General features: G+C 35.7%; 1 protein-coding gene across 4 annotated transcripts in view; it reads left to right on the forward strand.

The window, feature by feature from the left end:
• Positions 1–8,054, forward strand: part of LOC105486026 (coiled-coil domain containing 169) — a 57,234-nt gene extending 49,180 nt beyond the window's left edge. For 2 of the 4 annotated variants that reach the window (XM_011748668.2, XM_011748669.2), the window contains one exon: positions 7,546–8,054. In XM_011748668.2, the coding sequence (XP_011746970.1) occupies positions 7,546–7,645 (100 nt within the window). In that variant the 3' untranslated portion in view covers positions 7,646–8,054. Of the gene's footprint in view, positions 1–6,354; positions 7,326–7,545 lie in introns of those variants that run through there. The other 2 variants (XM_071081473.1, XM_024794172.2) reach the window with 2 other exon arrangements.
• Positions 8,055–12,502: the final 4,448 nt, after the last annotated feature.

Here is a 12,502-nt window from a genome sequence, read left to right on the forward strand (position 1 = left end):
AGAAAGAAAGCAGGTGTTCAGTATAAACCACATTGTTTGTACAGACAGCATAGGCATAGTGAATCATTCTTTTCGTTTGGGAAAAGGTTTATATCAGTGTAGGGAACTGTTTACCAGTAAGTTTCCAGATACCAGCCAAGGGCCAACCTTTTCTGTTCTTTTTATTAATATATATTCTTTTTCTTCTTCTGTTGTTTCCTTTTCTGTTATTTTTATATTGCTATTGTAATTCAGTAAATCAATCCACTAATGAGTTGCATTCTGCAGTTTGGAAAACATTGCTCTAAAAGACATCTAGGAGATTAAATATCTTTTACCAGTAAAGTACCTCAGCTTCATCATTAGTGTCATTAGTCAGTTATTATTAAGACATTAGTGTCATCATGTTAGTTAGATCTTTTAGAAATGGGCCGTATTTTGGAAGCTGCTCAAAACATCCTTAATGTAACAGAAAATCATTTCATACTGTAAGTAATATCTATAATGAGCTATATTAATTAAATATAATAATTGAATGATTGTGATTAATTCCATATTTCACCAGAAGAAATCATTTTTTAAACATGATTAATAAACTAAAGAAAATTTTAACAGGAAATAAATTATTCCCAAAGCACATTTTAAAAAGTTATTTTATTGAGATATTATTCATATACCAAAAAAAATATCCTTTTATCCTACAACTCTGTATCCTTAGCACTTCAAAAGGCCAAGGCAGGACAATCACTTGAGCCCAGGAGTTGAGCTGCAGTGAGCTATATTCGTGCCACTTCATTGCAGCTTGGGCAACAGAGCCAGACCTCATTAAAAATTTTTTTTTAAATAAAAATAATAAAGTGTACAACTCAATGATTTTTAGTATGTTCATGGGGTCATGCAAGCATCACTGCTAACGGATTCCAGAACATTTTCATCACCCCAGAAAGAAAGCCTATATGAATGAGCAGTTAGTTCCCAAACCCCTTCCACTAACCCCTGGCAATTACTAATCTGCTTTCTGTCTTTATGGTTTTCTCTGGTTTTGTTATTTCATATACAGTCAGTCACATGTCCCTTAATGATGGGGACATGTTGTGAGAAGTGTGTCATACGGCAATTTTGTCATTGTGCAAACATCATAGAGTGTTCTTACAAAAACCTAGATGGTAGAGCCTACTACACACCTAGCTCTATGGTATAGCCTATTGCTCCTAAGTTACAAACCTGTACAGCATATTACTGTACTGAACACTCTGATAATTGTAACACAATGGTAAGTATTTGTGTATCTAAACATAGAAAAGGTATAGTACAAATACAGTATTATCTTACAGGAATACTGTCATATATGCAGTCCATTGCTGACTGAAATGTTATGTGACACATTTCCAACTGTAAATGGGAGCATACACAATGCGTGAACTTGTGTGTTTAACTTATGCCACTTAGTATAACATTTTCAAGGTTCATCCATGTTGGAACATATGCGAGTTCTTTATTCCTTTTTGTGGTGGAGTAATATTCCAGTTTTTGGATATACCACATTTTATTTACCAAATCATCAGCTGATAGATATTTACATGTTTATACCTCTTCACTCTTTTGAATAATGCTACTATGAACATCCCTGTACAAGTTTTGTGTGTAAATGTTTTTAATTCTCTTTGGTGCATGCCTAAAAGTGGAATTGCTGCGTTAATTCCATTCTGTTTATCTTTTCAAGGAACTGCCAAGCTGTTTTCTGTAGTGGCTGTACCATTTTATATTTCTGTCAGCAATGTATCAGGGTTCCAGTTTCTCCACATCCTTGTCAACATGTTGTCCTTTATTTAAAAGAAATTTAACCATCCTAGTGGATGTGAAGTGGTATCTTACTGTGGTTTTGATTTGCACTTTCCTAATGACTAATGATGTTGAACATCTTTTCTTGTACTTGTTGGCCATTTCTATACAGATAACCTTCCATATGCATGAATTCTGCATCCATGAATTCAACCAACTGTGGATCAAAAAAATTGGGGAAAAAACAATAATAATAATAATAATAATAATACAATAATAATAAATAATTTTTAAGAACCCAATGCAGTATAACATCTATTTATGTAGCATCTACTTTTGTATTATGTATAAGTAATCTAGAGATGAGTTAAAGTATACTGGATTATGTGTGTACATTATATAGAAATATGACACCATTTTATGTAAGGGACTTGAGCATCTGTGAATCTTGGTATCCATGGGGGTCCTGGAACCAATCACCCGTGGATATAGAGGGACAACTGTATCTTCTTTGGAGAAATGTCTATTCAAGTCCTTTGCCTATTATTAAATTGGCTTGTTTGTCTCTGTTACATTGCATTGAGAGCATTTTATATTCTAGGTCTGAGAGCTTATCAGATAAAAGATTTACAATTTTTTTCCCCATTCTATGGATGGTCTTTTTACTTTCTTGATGATATCTTTAGAAACCCAAAAGTTCTCTATTTTGATAAAGACCATCATCTACTTTTTCTTGGTTACTTGTGTTTTAGGTGTCATATATAAGAAGTCATTGCCTAACCTATGTTTTCTTCTAAGAGTTTTATAGTTTTAGCTCCCTTTTCACCCATTTTGAGTTCATTTTTGTATATGATATGAGATAGGCATCCAATTTCACTCTTTTGCCTGTATTTATTCAGTTGTCCTAGCACCATAGGTTGAAGACACTATACTTCACCAATTAAGTGGTCTTGGCACTCTTGTAAAAAAACAATTGACCATAACATATGGGTTTACTGTTAGACTCCCAGTTGTATTTCATTGATCTATAACCCTATCCTTATGCCAATACCATACTGTCTGGATGACTAACTTTTTAGTGAGTTTAAAATCAAGAAGTGTGAGTACTCAAATTTTATTGTTCTTTTTCAAGATTGTTTTGGTTATTCAGAGTCCCTTTAATTTCCATGTGGATTTAGGATCCACTTGTCAGTTTCTTCACAAAATATAGCTGGTGTTTTGATGAAGAGTGTGTGTTGAATTTGTAGATCACTTTGGGTAGTATTGCCATCTTAACAATATTAAGTCTTCTAATCCAAGAACATGAATTTCTTTCTATTTATTTAGATCTTCTTTAATTTCTTTCATAGATAGTTTATAGATTTTAGTGTACAAATCTTACAATTCTGTGGCTAAATTTATTCCTAATGCTGTATTCTTTTTGATGCAGTTTGAAATAGAATTATGTTTTAAATTTCATTTTAGGACTATATATTGCATTGTCTAGAAATACAGTTGATTTTTGCATATTGATCTTAAATCCAGAAACCCTGGATCTCATAAATGCATGCGTGTGTCTGTGTCTGTATGTGTATGTGTATGTGTATGCCTTAGTATTTTCTGTACATAAGAACATGTCACCTAAATAGAGATCATTTTACTCCGTTTTTTCTTCTTCTTTTTCTTCTTTTTTTACTCCTTTTTTTTCTTCTAATTTGGATGCCTTTTATCTATTTTTCTTGCCTAATTCTATACAATGTTGAATAGAAGTGGTAATAGTGAACATCCTTAACTTGTTCCTTATCTTAGAGAGAAAGCTTTTGGTTTTTACATTAAATATAATGTTGGCTGTAAATTTTGTTCATAGATTTTCTTTATTAGGTTTAGTGCTTAGAGATAAATTTATAGCTGTAAATATATTTTTAAAGGAATCATTTCAAATAAAAAATCAAATCTTCTACCTTAAGAAACTTGAAAAAGAGGAGCAAACCAAACCCCAAACAAGCAGAAACAAGAAAATAAGAGTAATATTTGCCTCATAAAATAAGTAGGAAGGTGTTCTCTCCTATTTCATTTTTATGAAGTGTGCACGAAGGATTGGTTTTACATGTGTATGTTTGGTAGAATTTACCAGTGAAGCCATCTGGTCTTGGTCTCAGTGGTTGCCCTGGGAATTACAATTAGGATATTAATTTATAACAATCTACTTTAGGTTCAAATCAACTTAATTTCAGTAGTGTACCAAAAGATCTTTCCTATGTAGCTCCATTCCCTCCACCTTACTTTGTGCTGTTATTGTCATACAAATTACAACTTTATACATTTTGTTTCCATCAACAGATTTATAATTATTGCTCCTGCAGTTATTTTCTTAATCAGTTAGGAGATTCAAAAAGAATTACAAACAAAAACCACATTTATCCTATTTTTATGTTTACCTATGTAGTTACCTTTACTAGTTTTCTTTATTTTTTCATGTGAATTTACACTACTATCAAATGTCCTTTTATTTCAACACAAAAATCTCTACTATTTTTTATAGGGCAGGTTCACCGATGATTAATTCCTTCTGTTTTTCCTTATCTGGAAATGTCTTAATTTTTCTTTTATTTTAGAAGGATAGTGTTGTTGCACATAGGATTCTTAGCTGAAAGTCTTTTTCCTTTAGCACTTTGAATATTTCATCTCACTGCCTTCAGGCCTTCATAGTTTCTGATGAGAAATCAGTTGTTACTCCTATTGAAGATCCCTTATACAGACTGAGTTGCTTCATTCTGGCTGCTTTCAAGATTCCCTCTTTGTGTTGGCTTTTGATAGTTTGATTATGATGTGTCTGGATATTCATCTTGGAATTTGTTAGCTTTCTTAAATTTGTAGATAAATATTTTTAATGAAATTTGGGAAATTTTTAGCTATTATTTTTCAAATAATCTATCTGTCCTTTACTCTTTACCCTCTCCTTCTGGGACACTCATTATACATATGTTGGTATAGTTGATGGTGTTTTACAGGTCTCTGAGACTGTTCAGTTTTCTTTAGTGGGGGCCATAGGCTCTTGCCCCTAAAGTTTACTAAAAATCACAGACATGAATCAGATTTATTAATAGGAGAAAAGGCACACAAATTTATTTAATATGTATACATGCTTCAGAATGAAGACCCAACTTCCCAATGAGTTATAGAAGCTTATATACCATTTTGAAGTTACAGAAAGAGTAGGGGCTTAGATTCTGATTTTAAAAAAGGTTATAGGAGCAGGGAGAAGAGGTTTAGCAAACAAAGGTGGACTTTTTATGTAGATGAAGCCACCATCAAAGAGAATAGATGGTAAATGTTTCTTCTCAGACTTTTAAATGTGTCAGATTTTCAATCTCTCCTAGATCTGGGGAAAAGCATAGAAAGGGGAAGGGGCACAGCTGCATTAGTGGAGATTCTCCACATTAATGCAAATGTTCCCCACTTAAGACAGCTTTGTAAGGCCATTTCTGCCTGCTGGCCAAGAGACTGACATTTCAAAATATGTCAAAGAACTATATTTTGGGGGAAAATATTTTAATTTCCTTCACTTTATTCTTTGTTATCTGTTGCTCAAACCAGACGATCTTAGTTGACAAATCTTTAACTTCACTGAATCTTGTGCCTGCTCCAATCTGCTGTTGAGCTCTTCCAGTGAATTCTTCATTTCAGTTATTTTCTTTTTCAACTCCAGGATGCCTATTTGGTTCTTTTTAAATAATTTCTTTCTCTTATTAGTATTCTTGATTTGGTGAGACAACATTCTTATAATTTCCTCTATAGATATGATTTCCTTTAGTTCTTTAAACATATTTAAATAGTAGATTTAAAGTCTTTCTCTATTAAGTCTAACATCTGGACTTCCTCAGGGAAAGTGTTTATTAGTTGCTTTTTTTTCTTGCATAAGAGCCATTTTTTTTGTCTCGTCTCATATATAGTAATTTTTTTTTGAAAACTGGATGTTTTAAAAAATATAACGTGGCCACTCTGTATATTAGTTTCTTTCCCCTCCCCAGGGTTGTTTGTTGTCACTGTTTTTGCGGCTGCTTGTTTAGTGACTTTTCTGAAATAATTATGTAAAATCTGTATTCTTTGTTGGGGTGGACACTGAAGTCTCTGCTGAGTTAGCTTAGGGGTCAGCTAATAATTGAACAGATTTCTTTAAATGCCTAGAATCAATAAATCTCCTAGCCTTTGCTGATGGGCTCCGTGTGTGTGTGTTGGAACATGCCTTCAACAGCTGGTCAGGCAAATTACAACTGTACCTTATTCTTTACTTCCTGCTTGTGCAGAGCCTCAAGGTCAGCCAGAGGCAAAAGCTTAGGGACTTTTCAGGCCTTTCCTGAGTATGCACACACTCCTATGCATCCCCACAGTTACGCGTGTGTATGGTCTTCTAGATTCCAAGAAATATAATGGAGCTTATTAACACTCATTTCGCAGCCGTCTCACTCTGTTGCCTAGGCATGATCTCAGCTCACTGCAACCTCTGCCTTAGGCTCAAGTGATTCTCATGTCTCATCCTCCCAAGTGGCTGAGATTACAGGCATGCAGCACCACGCCTGGCTAATTTTTTTCTTTTTTTTTTTGTATTCTTAGTACAGGTGGGGTTTCGTCATACTGGCCAGGCTGGTCTCATACCCCTGGCCTCAAGTGATCCACTTGCCTCCCTTAGCCTCCCAAAGTGCTGGGATTACAAGTGAGAGTCACTGAGCCTGGCCTCTCAGCTTTTCCTTTTAAGCTTCCTGGTAAGCCTATTTTTTTTTCCTCAATTGTTATCTACTAACTCCCGGCAGCTCTGAAATTAAACAATGGTTTCTTATTGTTCCATGCCCCTAGGGAAAAGGCTATTTACACTGGACCATCTCCAAGTTAGGTCAAATAAAGATAGCTTTGTAAGTGGTGTTTCAAGTAATCACCAGACTATTTAAATAATGAAACTCCTCTCGGAATGAAATAGGTGTTAAAGGAGCTCCAGCCCTATTCTGCCCCTTATGGTGTCTGCCAGGCTACTGGGTTTTCACTGCAATTGTGCACTCTTGGTTTTCAAGGCTGCCATGGAGCTGGGGATGACAGCCGGGGGAACAGTGGATAGGCATACGGCAAGTTAAAATGCTACAAAGCTCAGTGTTCGAAGTTTCAGCCATTTGTTTCTGTTGTTATTTTATAAATTCTCCAGGATTGTTGCAACACTTTCGTTAATTTCCAGAGTTTTGATAAAGTTGCTTCTAACCATATTTGCCAATTTATCATCACTTTTATGCAGAAGAGAATCTTATCCTTCATTTTAATGAGGAGAAAATGACAGGTTCTTACTCATCGTTTTACTGCCATCACCCCCTAACTAAGAAAGTTTTTAGGAAATTGAAGTGGACTTTTACTCTCTCAAGTCAGAGTGTAAGGTAGGTTGGCTTTTTAATGCCACATAAGTCATTAATGGAAAAAGGATCTCATGGAAATCTAAGGAAAGGAATCCATGGATCTGTCTTATCCCTCATTAGACAGAACTTTCCACATTAGGGCACCTGACATGCTGCTTCCCAGCGTTTGAATTATCTACCCTTAAGCTGTATGCCTCTGTAGCTGTGGAGATGATATGCTATAACAGAAGGCTGCCTAAGATTTGCACTGTAAGCTGAAACTCTTCACAGGAAGGTTTCCATGTGAGGGTCTATCGGGGTGGGGGGTGGGGAATAAGGTACAATATACATTTCTCCCTGTGTGGCCCATAATGTTTTTGTTGTACATAATGGTGACTGAAAAATTATGATGAACACTTATTTATTTCAGTGGAAGATATAATCCAGCTAAGCAGAAGACAGTGAGTGCCAAGAGAGGACCAGTAAAAAAGATTACAAGATCAAACCATCTTCCAGAACTCCATCCATGATTCCAGAACTGGGTGGATTTCTATTTCTTCCTTTTTCCATTTATAATATTCAACTTATGAAGTTAATGGTCAGCACATTTCTTCAGGGAATAAAATAGATAAGAACTGCCAAATTTTTCTTTAGCTCCTTTTCCAGATGTGTGTTCCTTTGTTTGCATAAAAGTAATTTTCTCCAGTGACCCTAAACTATGAAGTGCTTGAGAGTTTTAAAATATCCTAGGGAATCTGAAGGCTGGCATCGTTACATTTACTTTTCATGATACACCCATGATCTGCTCTGATAGAAACATTTCTATTCTATTTGGTTTCTAGTTGACTGTCAGCGAAAAGTGTGTATTCATAAAACCTTTTTGCTATTTTGGGCTGGATCTTGCTCAGTTTTTTAAATTTCAGGTTTAAACAAAGCCGAAAATCAAGTCCATTTTAAGTTTTGACTTGAACTCTTATGGTATTGTAGAACAACCTTAGATTACAAATAAACTTGCCGCTCTGCCATGAACTTAGGAGATCTTGGGCAAGTCCCTTCACCTCTTGTTTATTTCCCACACCTGTAAAATGACTGAGGCAAAACTATACACTTTCTGAGGATTTTTACAATTCTAGAAAACCAGTATTTATTCAATCATAAGGTCCTACCACTTACTTAGCACTAGTGATTTAAGTCATTTTGTGACGTGTGGTAATTCATAGTGATGGACTAATTCTTTAGACCAAACTGCAATTGTTCACAATACTCAAGTCCAGACATGGAGATAGAATGAGAATAAGAAAAGAGTTCTTTTGAGGCATTTATAAAATGTATTGAATCCTCTCATTCGTGGTTAGACTGTTTTTGTCTTTTAGATAGTTTTTGTAACTGTCACCTAGGTCCGGAACATGTAACTTGTTTGTCCACTTTAATAAGTGAAATCATTGGACTTCAAATTTATAGAAATCACCTAGAGGTAAGTATAGTTTCCAGCTAATGGTGTTCTCATCCTGTATCTGGCACTAAACCTAAATTCAATTCTGTATCACCAGGAATGAATACCAAATGCATTTCTGTAACTACTTCTATAAAAGTTTATTTTCTTTCTTTAAGGAAGAATATATAAATTTCATATAGCCAAAAATATTTTAAGTTACTTTAAAATGTAATGTGGAAAAATATAACTTTCTATAAATTATTCTACATTGGAATTATTCATAAATATTTTACCCTATTATTTAGCTAACTATTGATATTAGGTGCCTTGACCCATATCATTAGACAAATATTAGATTTTTATGTCTTATACCATCTTTCTCAGCATTAGTAGAAAATTAATAATTAAAATAATAATTATAGGACGGGTGTGGTGGCTCACACCTATAATCCTAGTACTTTGAAAGGCCAAGGCAGGCAGATCACTTGAGTCCAGGAGTTTGAGAACAGCCTGGCCAACATGGCAAAACTTGTCTCTACTAAAAATAGAAAAAATACAATTAGCTTGGAGTGGTTGTGCACGCCTGTAATCCCAGCTACTCAGGAGGCTGAGGCACAAGAATCACTTGAACCCGGGAGGCAGAGGTTGCAGTGAACTGAGATCATGCCACTGCACTCCAGCTTGGGAGACAGAGCAAGACTCTGTTTCAAAAAAAAAAATCATTATTATAATAATTATAATTATCAATGAAAAATAAACACATTTTTTCCTTTCATACAGAGCTAAGCTATTGTAGGGACTATTGAAGAACATTTAAAGTTATCTCAATCACTGGGATAAAATATTAGTTGAACATCTTATCACAGGGACTCTATTACATTTAAGTGTTGGTTCTGCAAGAGCTACTTTGGGATACTTTTCAGATGCCATAAAATGTCTGTATTAAACAGAATGATGGAATGTTGAGAGAGTATAAAGAACTGAAATGAGGGACTGCAAGATCTGTATTCTAATACAGTTTTGCCACTTATAAGTTTCTGACTTTGGTAAATAACTTTTCATATCTTCAGTTTTATCCTTTATAATTACTGCCTTGAGATTGCTGTGCAGATAAAGGGTACTTACCATGTATTTATTTCTTTACTTCTTTATAGCCTCTTTCCCACTAGAAGGGATGTGAGTTAGCTTTTACTAATATAGAGGTATCAAAAAATACCTACAAGATAAAAGATGAAAATAAAAATTAAAATTTAGCAAGAATTTCCAACCAAGAAAAGTTTTAGTTTTAAGCTTTCTACCAGTCAGTGCAAAGAAGCAATGACTGCTTTCCTCTGTAGAAGGAATATACAAGTAGAGAAGAAGTTTTATCTAATTCTAAGCTCTGAAAATAATTTTGTCATAAAGAAAATGCAATTACTGGCCGGGCATGGTGGCTCACACCTCCTGTCACTTTGGGAGGGTGAGGCAGGTGAATTGTTTGAGCCCAGGAGTTCCAGACCAGCCTGAGCAACATGGCAAAACCCCATCTCTACAAAAAATACAAAAATTAACCAGTTGTGGTGACACATGCCTGTAGCCTAGTACTCAGAAGGCTGAGGTGGGAGGATCACTTGAGCCAGCCCAGGAGGTTGAGGCTGCAATGAGCCACTGTACTCCAGCCTGGGCAACAGAGTAAGACCCTGTCTCAAAGAAAAAGAAAAAAAATCTAATTACTTGCTGCAATAACTGCAGCAAAAATGACAGTTTAGGGTCTTTGATACTCAAATATGTATTGACTTCAGTAGTTGTTTTCTTTCATTGGAAAGTTCAGAAATCATAAAGCAAAACCATCAGTAAAACAACATAAAAAATTTTAAGATATCTAAATGTATTACAAAATATCAAGACATACCATTTTAAAAACAAATATTGCCATAATAAAAAAGACAGATCATGAGTATTGACATGAGTGTGAAGAACCTGGAACCCTCATATGTTGCTGGTGGGGATGCAAAGTGATACAGCCACTTTGGAAAGCTGTCAGTTTCTCAAAAGGTTAAACATGGAGTTACTATATGACACAGCAAGTCTCTTTGGTATATGCCCAAGAAAAATGGAAACCTATGTCCACATAAAAACATGTACAGGAAGGTTTGTGGCACCATTATTCAAATAGCCAAGCAGTGGAAACAACCCAAATGTTCATCAGCTGATGGTTGGGTAAATAAAATGCAGTATATTCCAGCAATGGATATTATTTGGCAGTAGAAAGGAATGAAATGCTGATATATGCTACAACATGGGTAAACCTTGGAAACATTATCCTAAGTGAAATAATGGAATAACAAAAGACCATATATTGCATAATTCCATTTATATGAAATGTCAAAAAATAGGCAAATCCATAGAGACAGAAAATAGATCGGTAGTTGCTGAGGGTTGGCAGAAGGGTCGGTGATGGAGAATGACTGCTGATGGGTACAGGATTCCTTTTTGGGGTGATGAAAATGTTCTAAAATTGATTGCAGTGACAGTTGCACAACTCTGTGAAAGTAATGAAAACTATTGTATACTTTAAATGGGTTAATGGTATGTTTTGTGATTTATACCTCAGTAAGGTTGTTGTAAAAATGTTAAATATAAGTTATTTTAATATTAATTAGTAAATAAATGTTAATAAAATATTTGATCTTTCTCAAAAATATGATCCAAAAAATACAAAAATGCATTATCACTAGTGCTATTACTGGGTATAGAGCTTTTTATTTATTTGTGTGTGTATGTGTATGTGTGCGTGTGTAAAAACACAATAAACTAGTTGGAACATCTGCTTTGTTAGCATATTTGTACCTTCTCTGCCCTTATTCATGTTCTATTCACATCTCTTCAAACGGTCCCCTCTTAAAAGAAGAATTGGACCCTTTAGAGGTCAGCTGCTTGGAGACATTGGGTTTCAGTGCTGCTAGTGTGGCTGGACCAGAGAACAGGACATGCCTTGGAAAAAAAGCTCTCTGGCGGCCGGGCATGGTGGCTCATGTCTGTAATCCCAGCACTTTGACAGGCCAAGGTGGGCGGATCACGAGGTCAGGAGATCGAGACCATCCTGGCTAACATGGTGAAACCCCTTCTCTACTAAAAATACAAAAAAATTAGCCAGGCATGTTGGCGGGCGCCTGTAGTCCCAGCTACTCAGGAGGCTGAGGCAGGAGAATGGCGTGAACCCAGAAGGCAGAGCTTGCAGTGAGCTGAGATGTGCCACTGTACTCCAGCCTAGGCAACAGAGCAAGACTCCCTCTCAAAAAAAAAAAAAAAAAGCTCTCTGGCCCGCCTGCTTACATGGGTCCTCAACCTTGGCTGTGTGTCAGACTCACCTGAAGAGCTTAAAGTAAAATACTCAGACATGTGCACCACCCCCAGGATTGTGATCTCACATGTATTTCTTTAAGCCTCCCCCCAGGAAATTGTGCAGAAAAGATTGGGACCCACTCTGCTGGTTCAGTGTGGCTCCATCTCTCAAACTGAATGACACTTCTTCCAACTCTCCTCAAGCTGACTTCACCTTGGTCTTTTTATTTTTACTTTTTTACAGTGAGAGATAAGGATTTTATTTTTTCTTTGTTGTTATTTATTTCAATTTTTATTTTAGATTCGGGGGTAGCCGTGCAGGTTTGCTACCCTGGTATATTGTGTAACGGTGAGATATGGGGCACAAATAATCCTATCACCCAGGGACTGAGCATAGTAGCCACCAGTTGTTTGTCAACGTTTGCTCTCCTTTCTTCCTCCACCCTCTAGTGTTCCCCAGTGTCTATTGTTGCTATCTTTATGTCCATGTGACCAGTGTTTGGCTATCACTTGTAAGCAAGAACATGCAGTATTTGGTTTCCTGTTCCTGTATTAATTTGCCTAGGAAAATAGTCTCTAGCTGCATCCATATTGTTACAAAGGACATGATTTCATTTCTTTTATGACT

This window comes from Macaca nemestrina, chromosome 16 (assembly GCF_043159975.1).
Source record: "Macaca nemestrina isolate mMacNem1 chromosome 16, mMacNem.hap1, whole genome shotgun sequence".
Classification (NCBI taxonomy): Eukaryota; Metazoa; Chordata; class Mammalia; order Primates; family Cercopithecidae; genus Macaca; species Macaca nemestrina.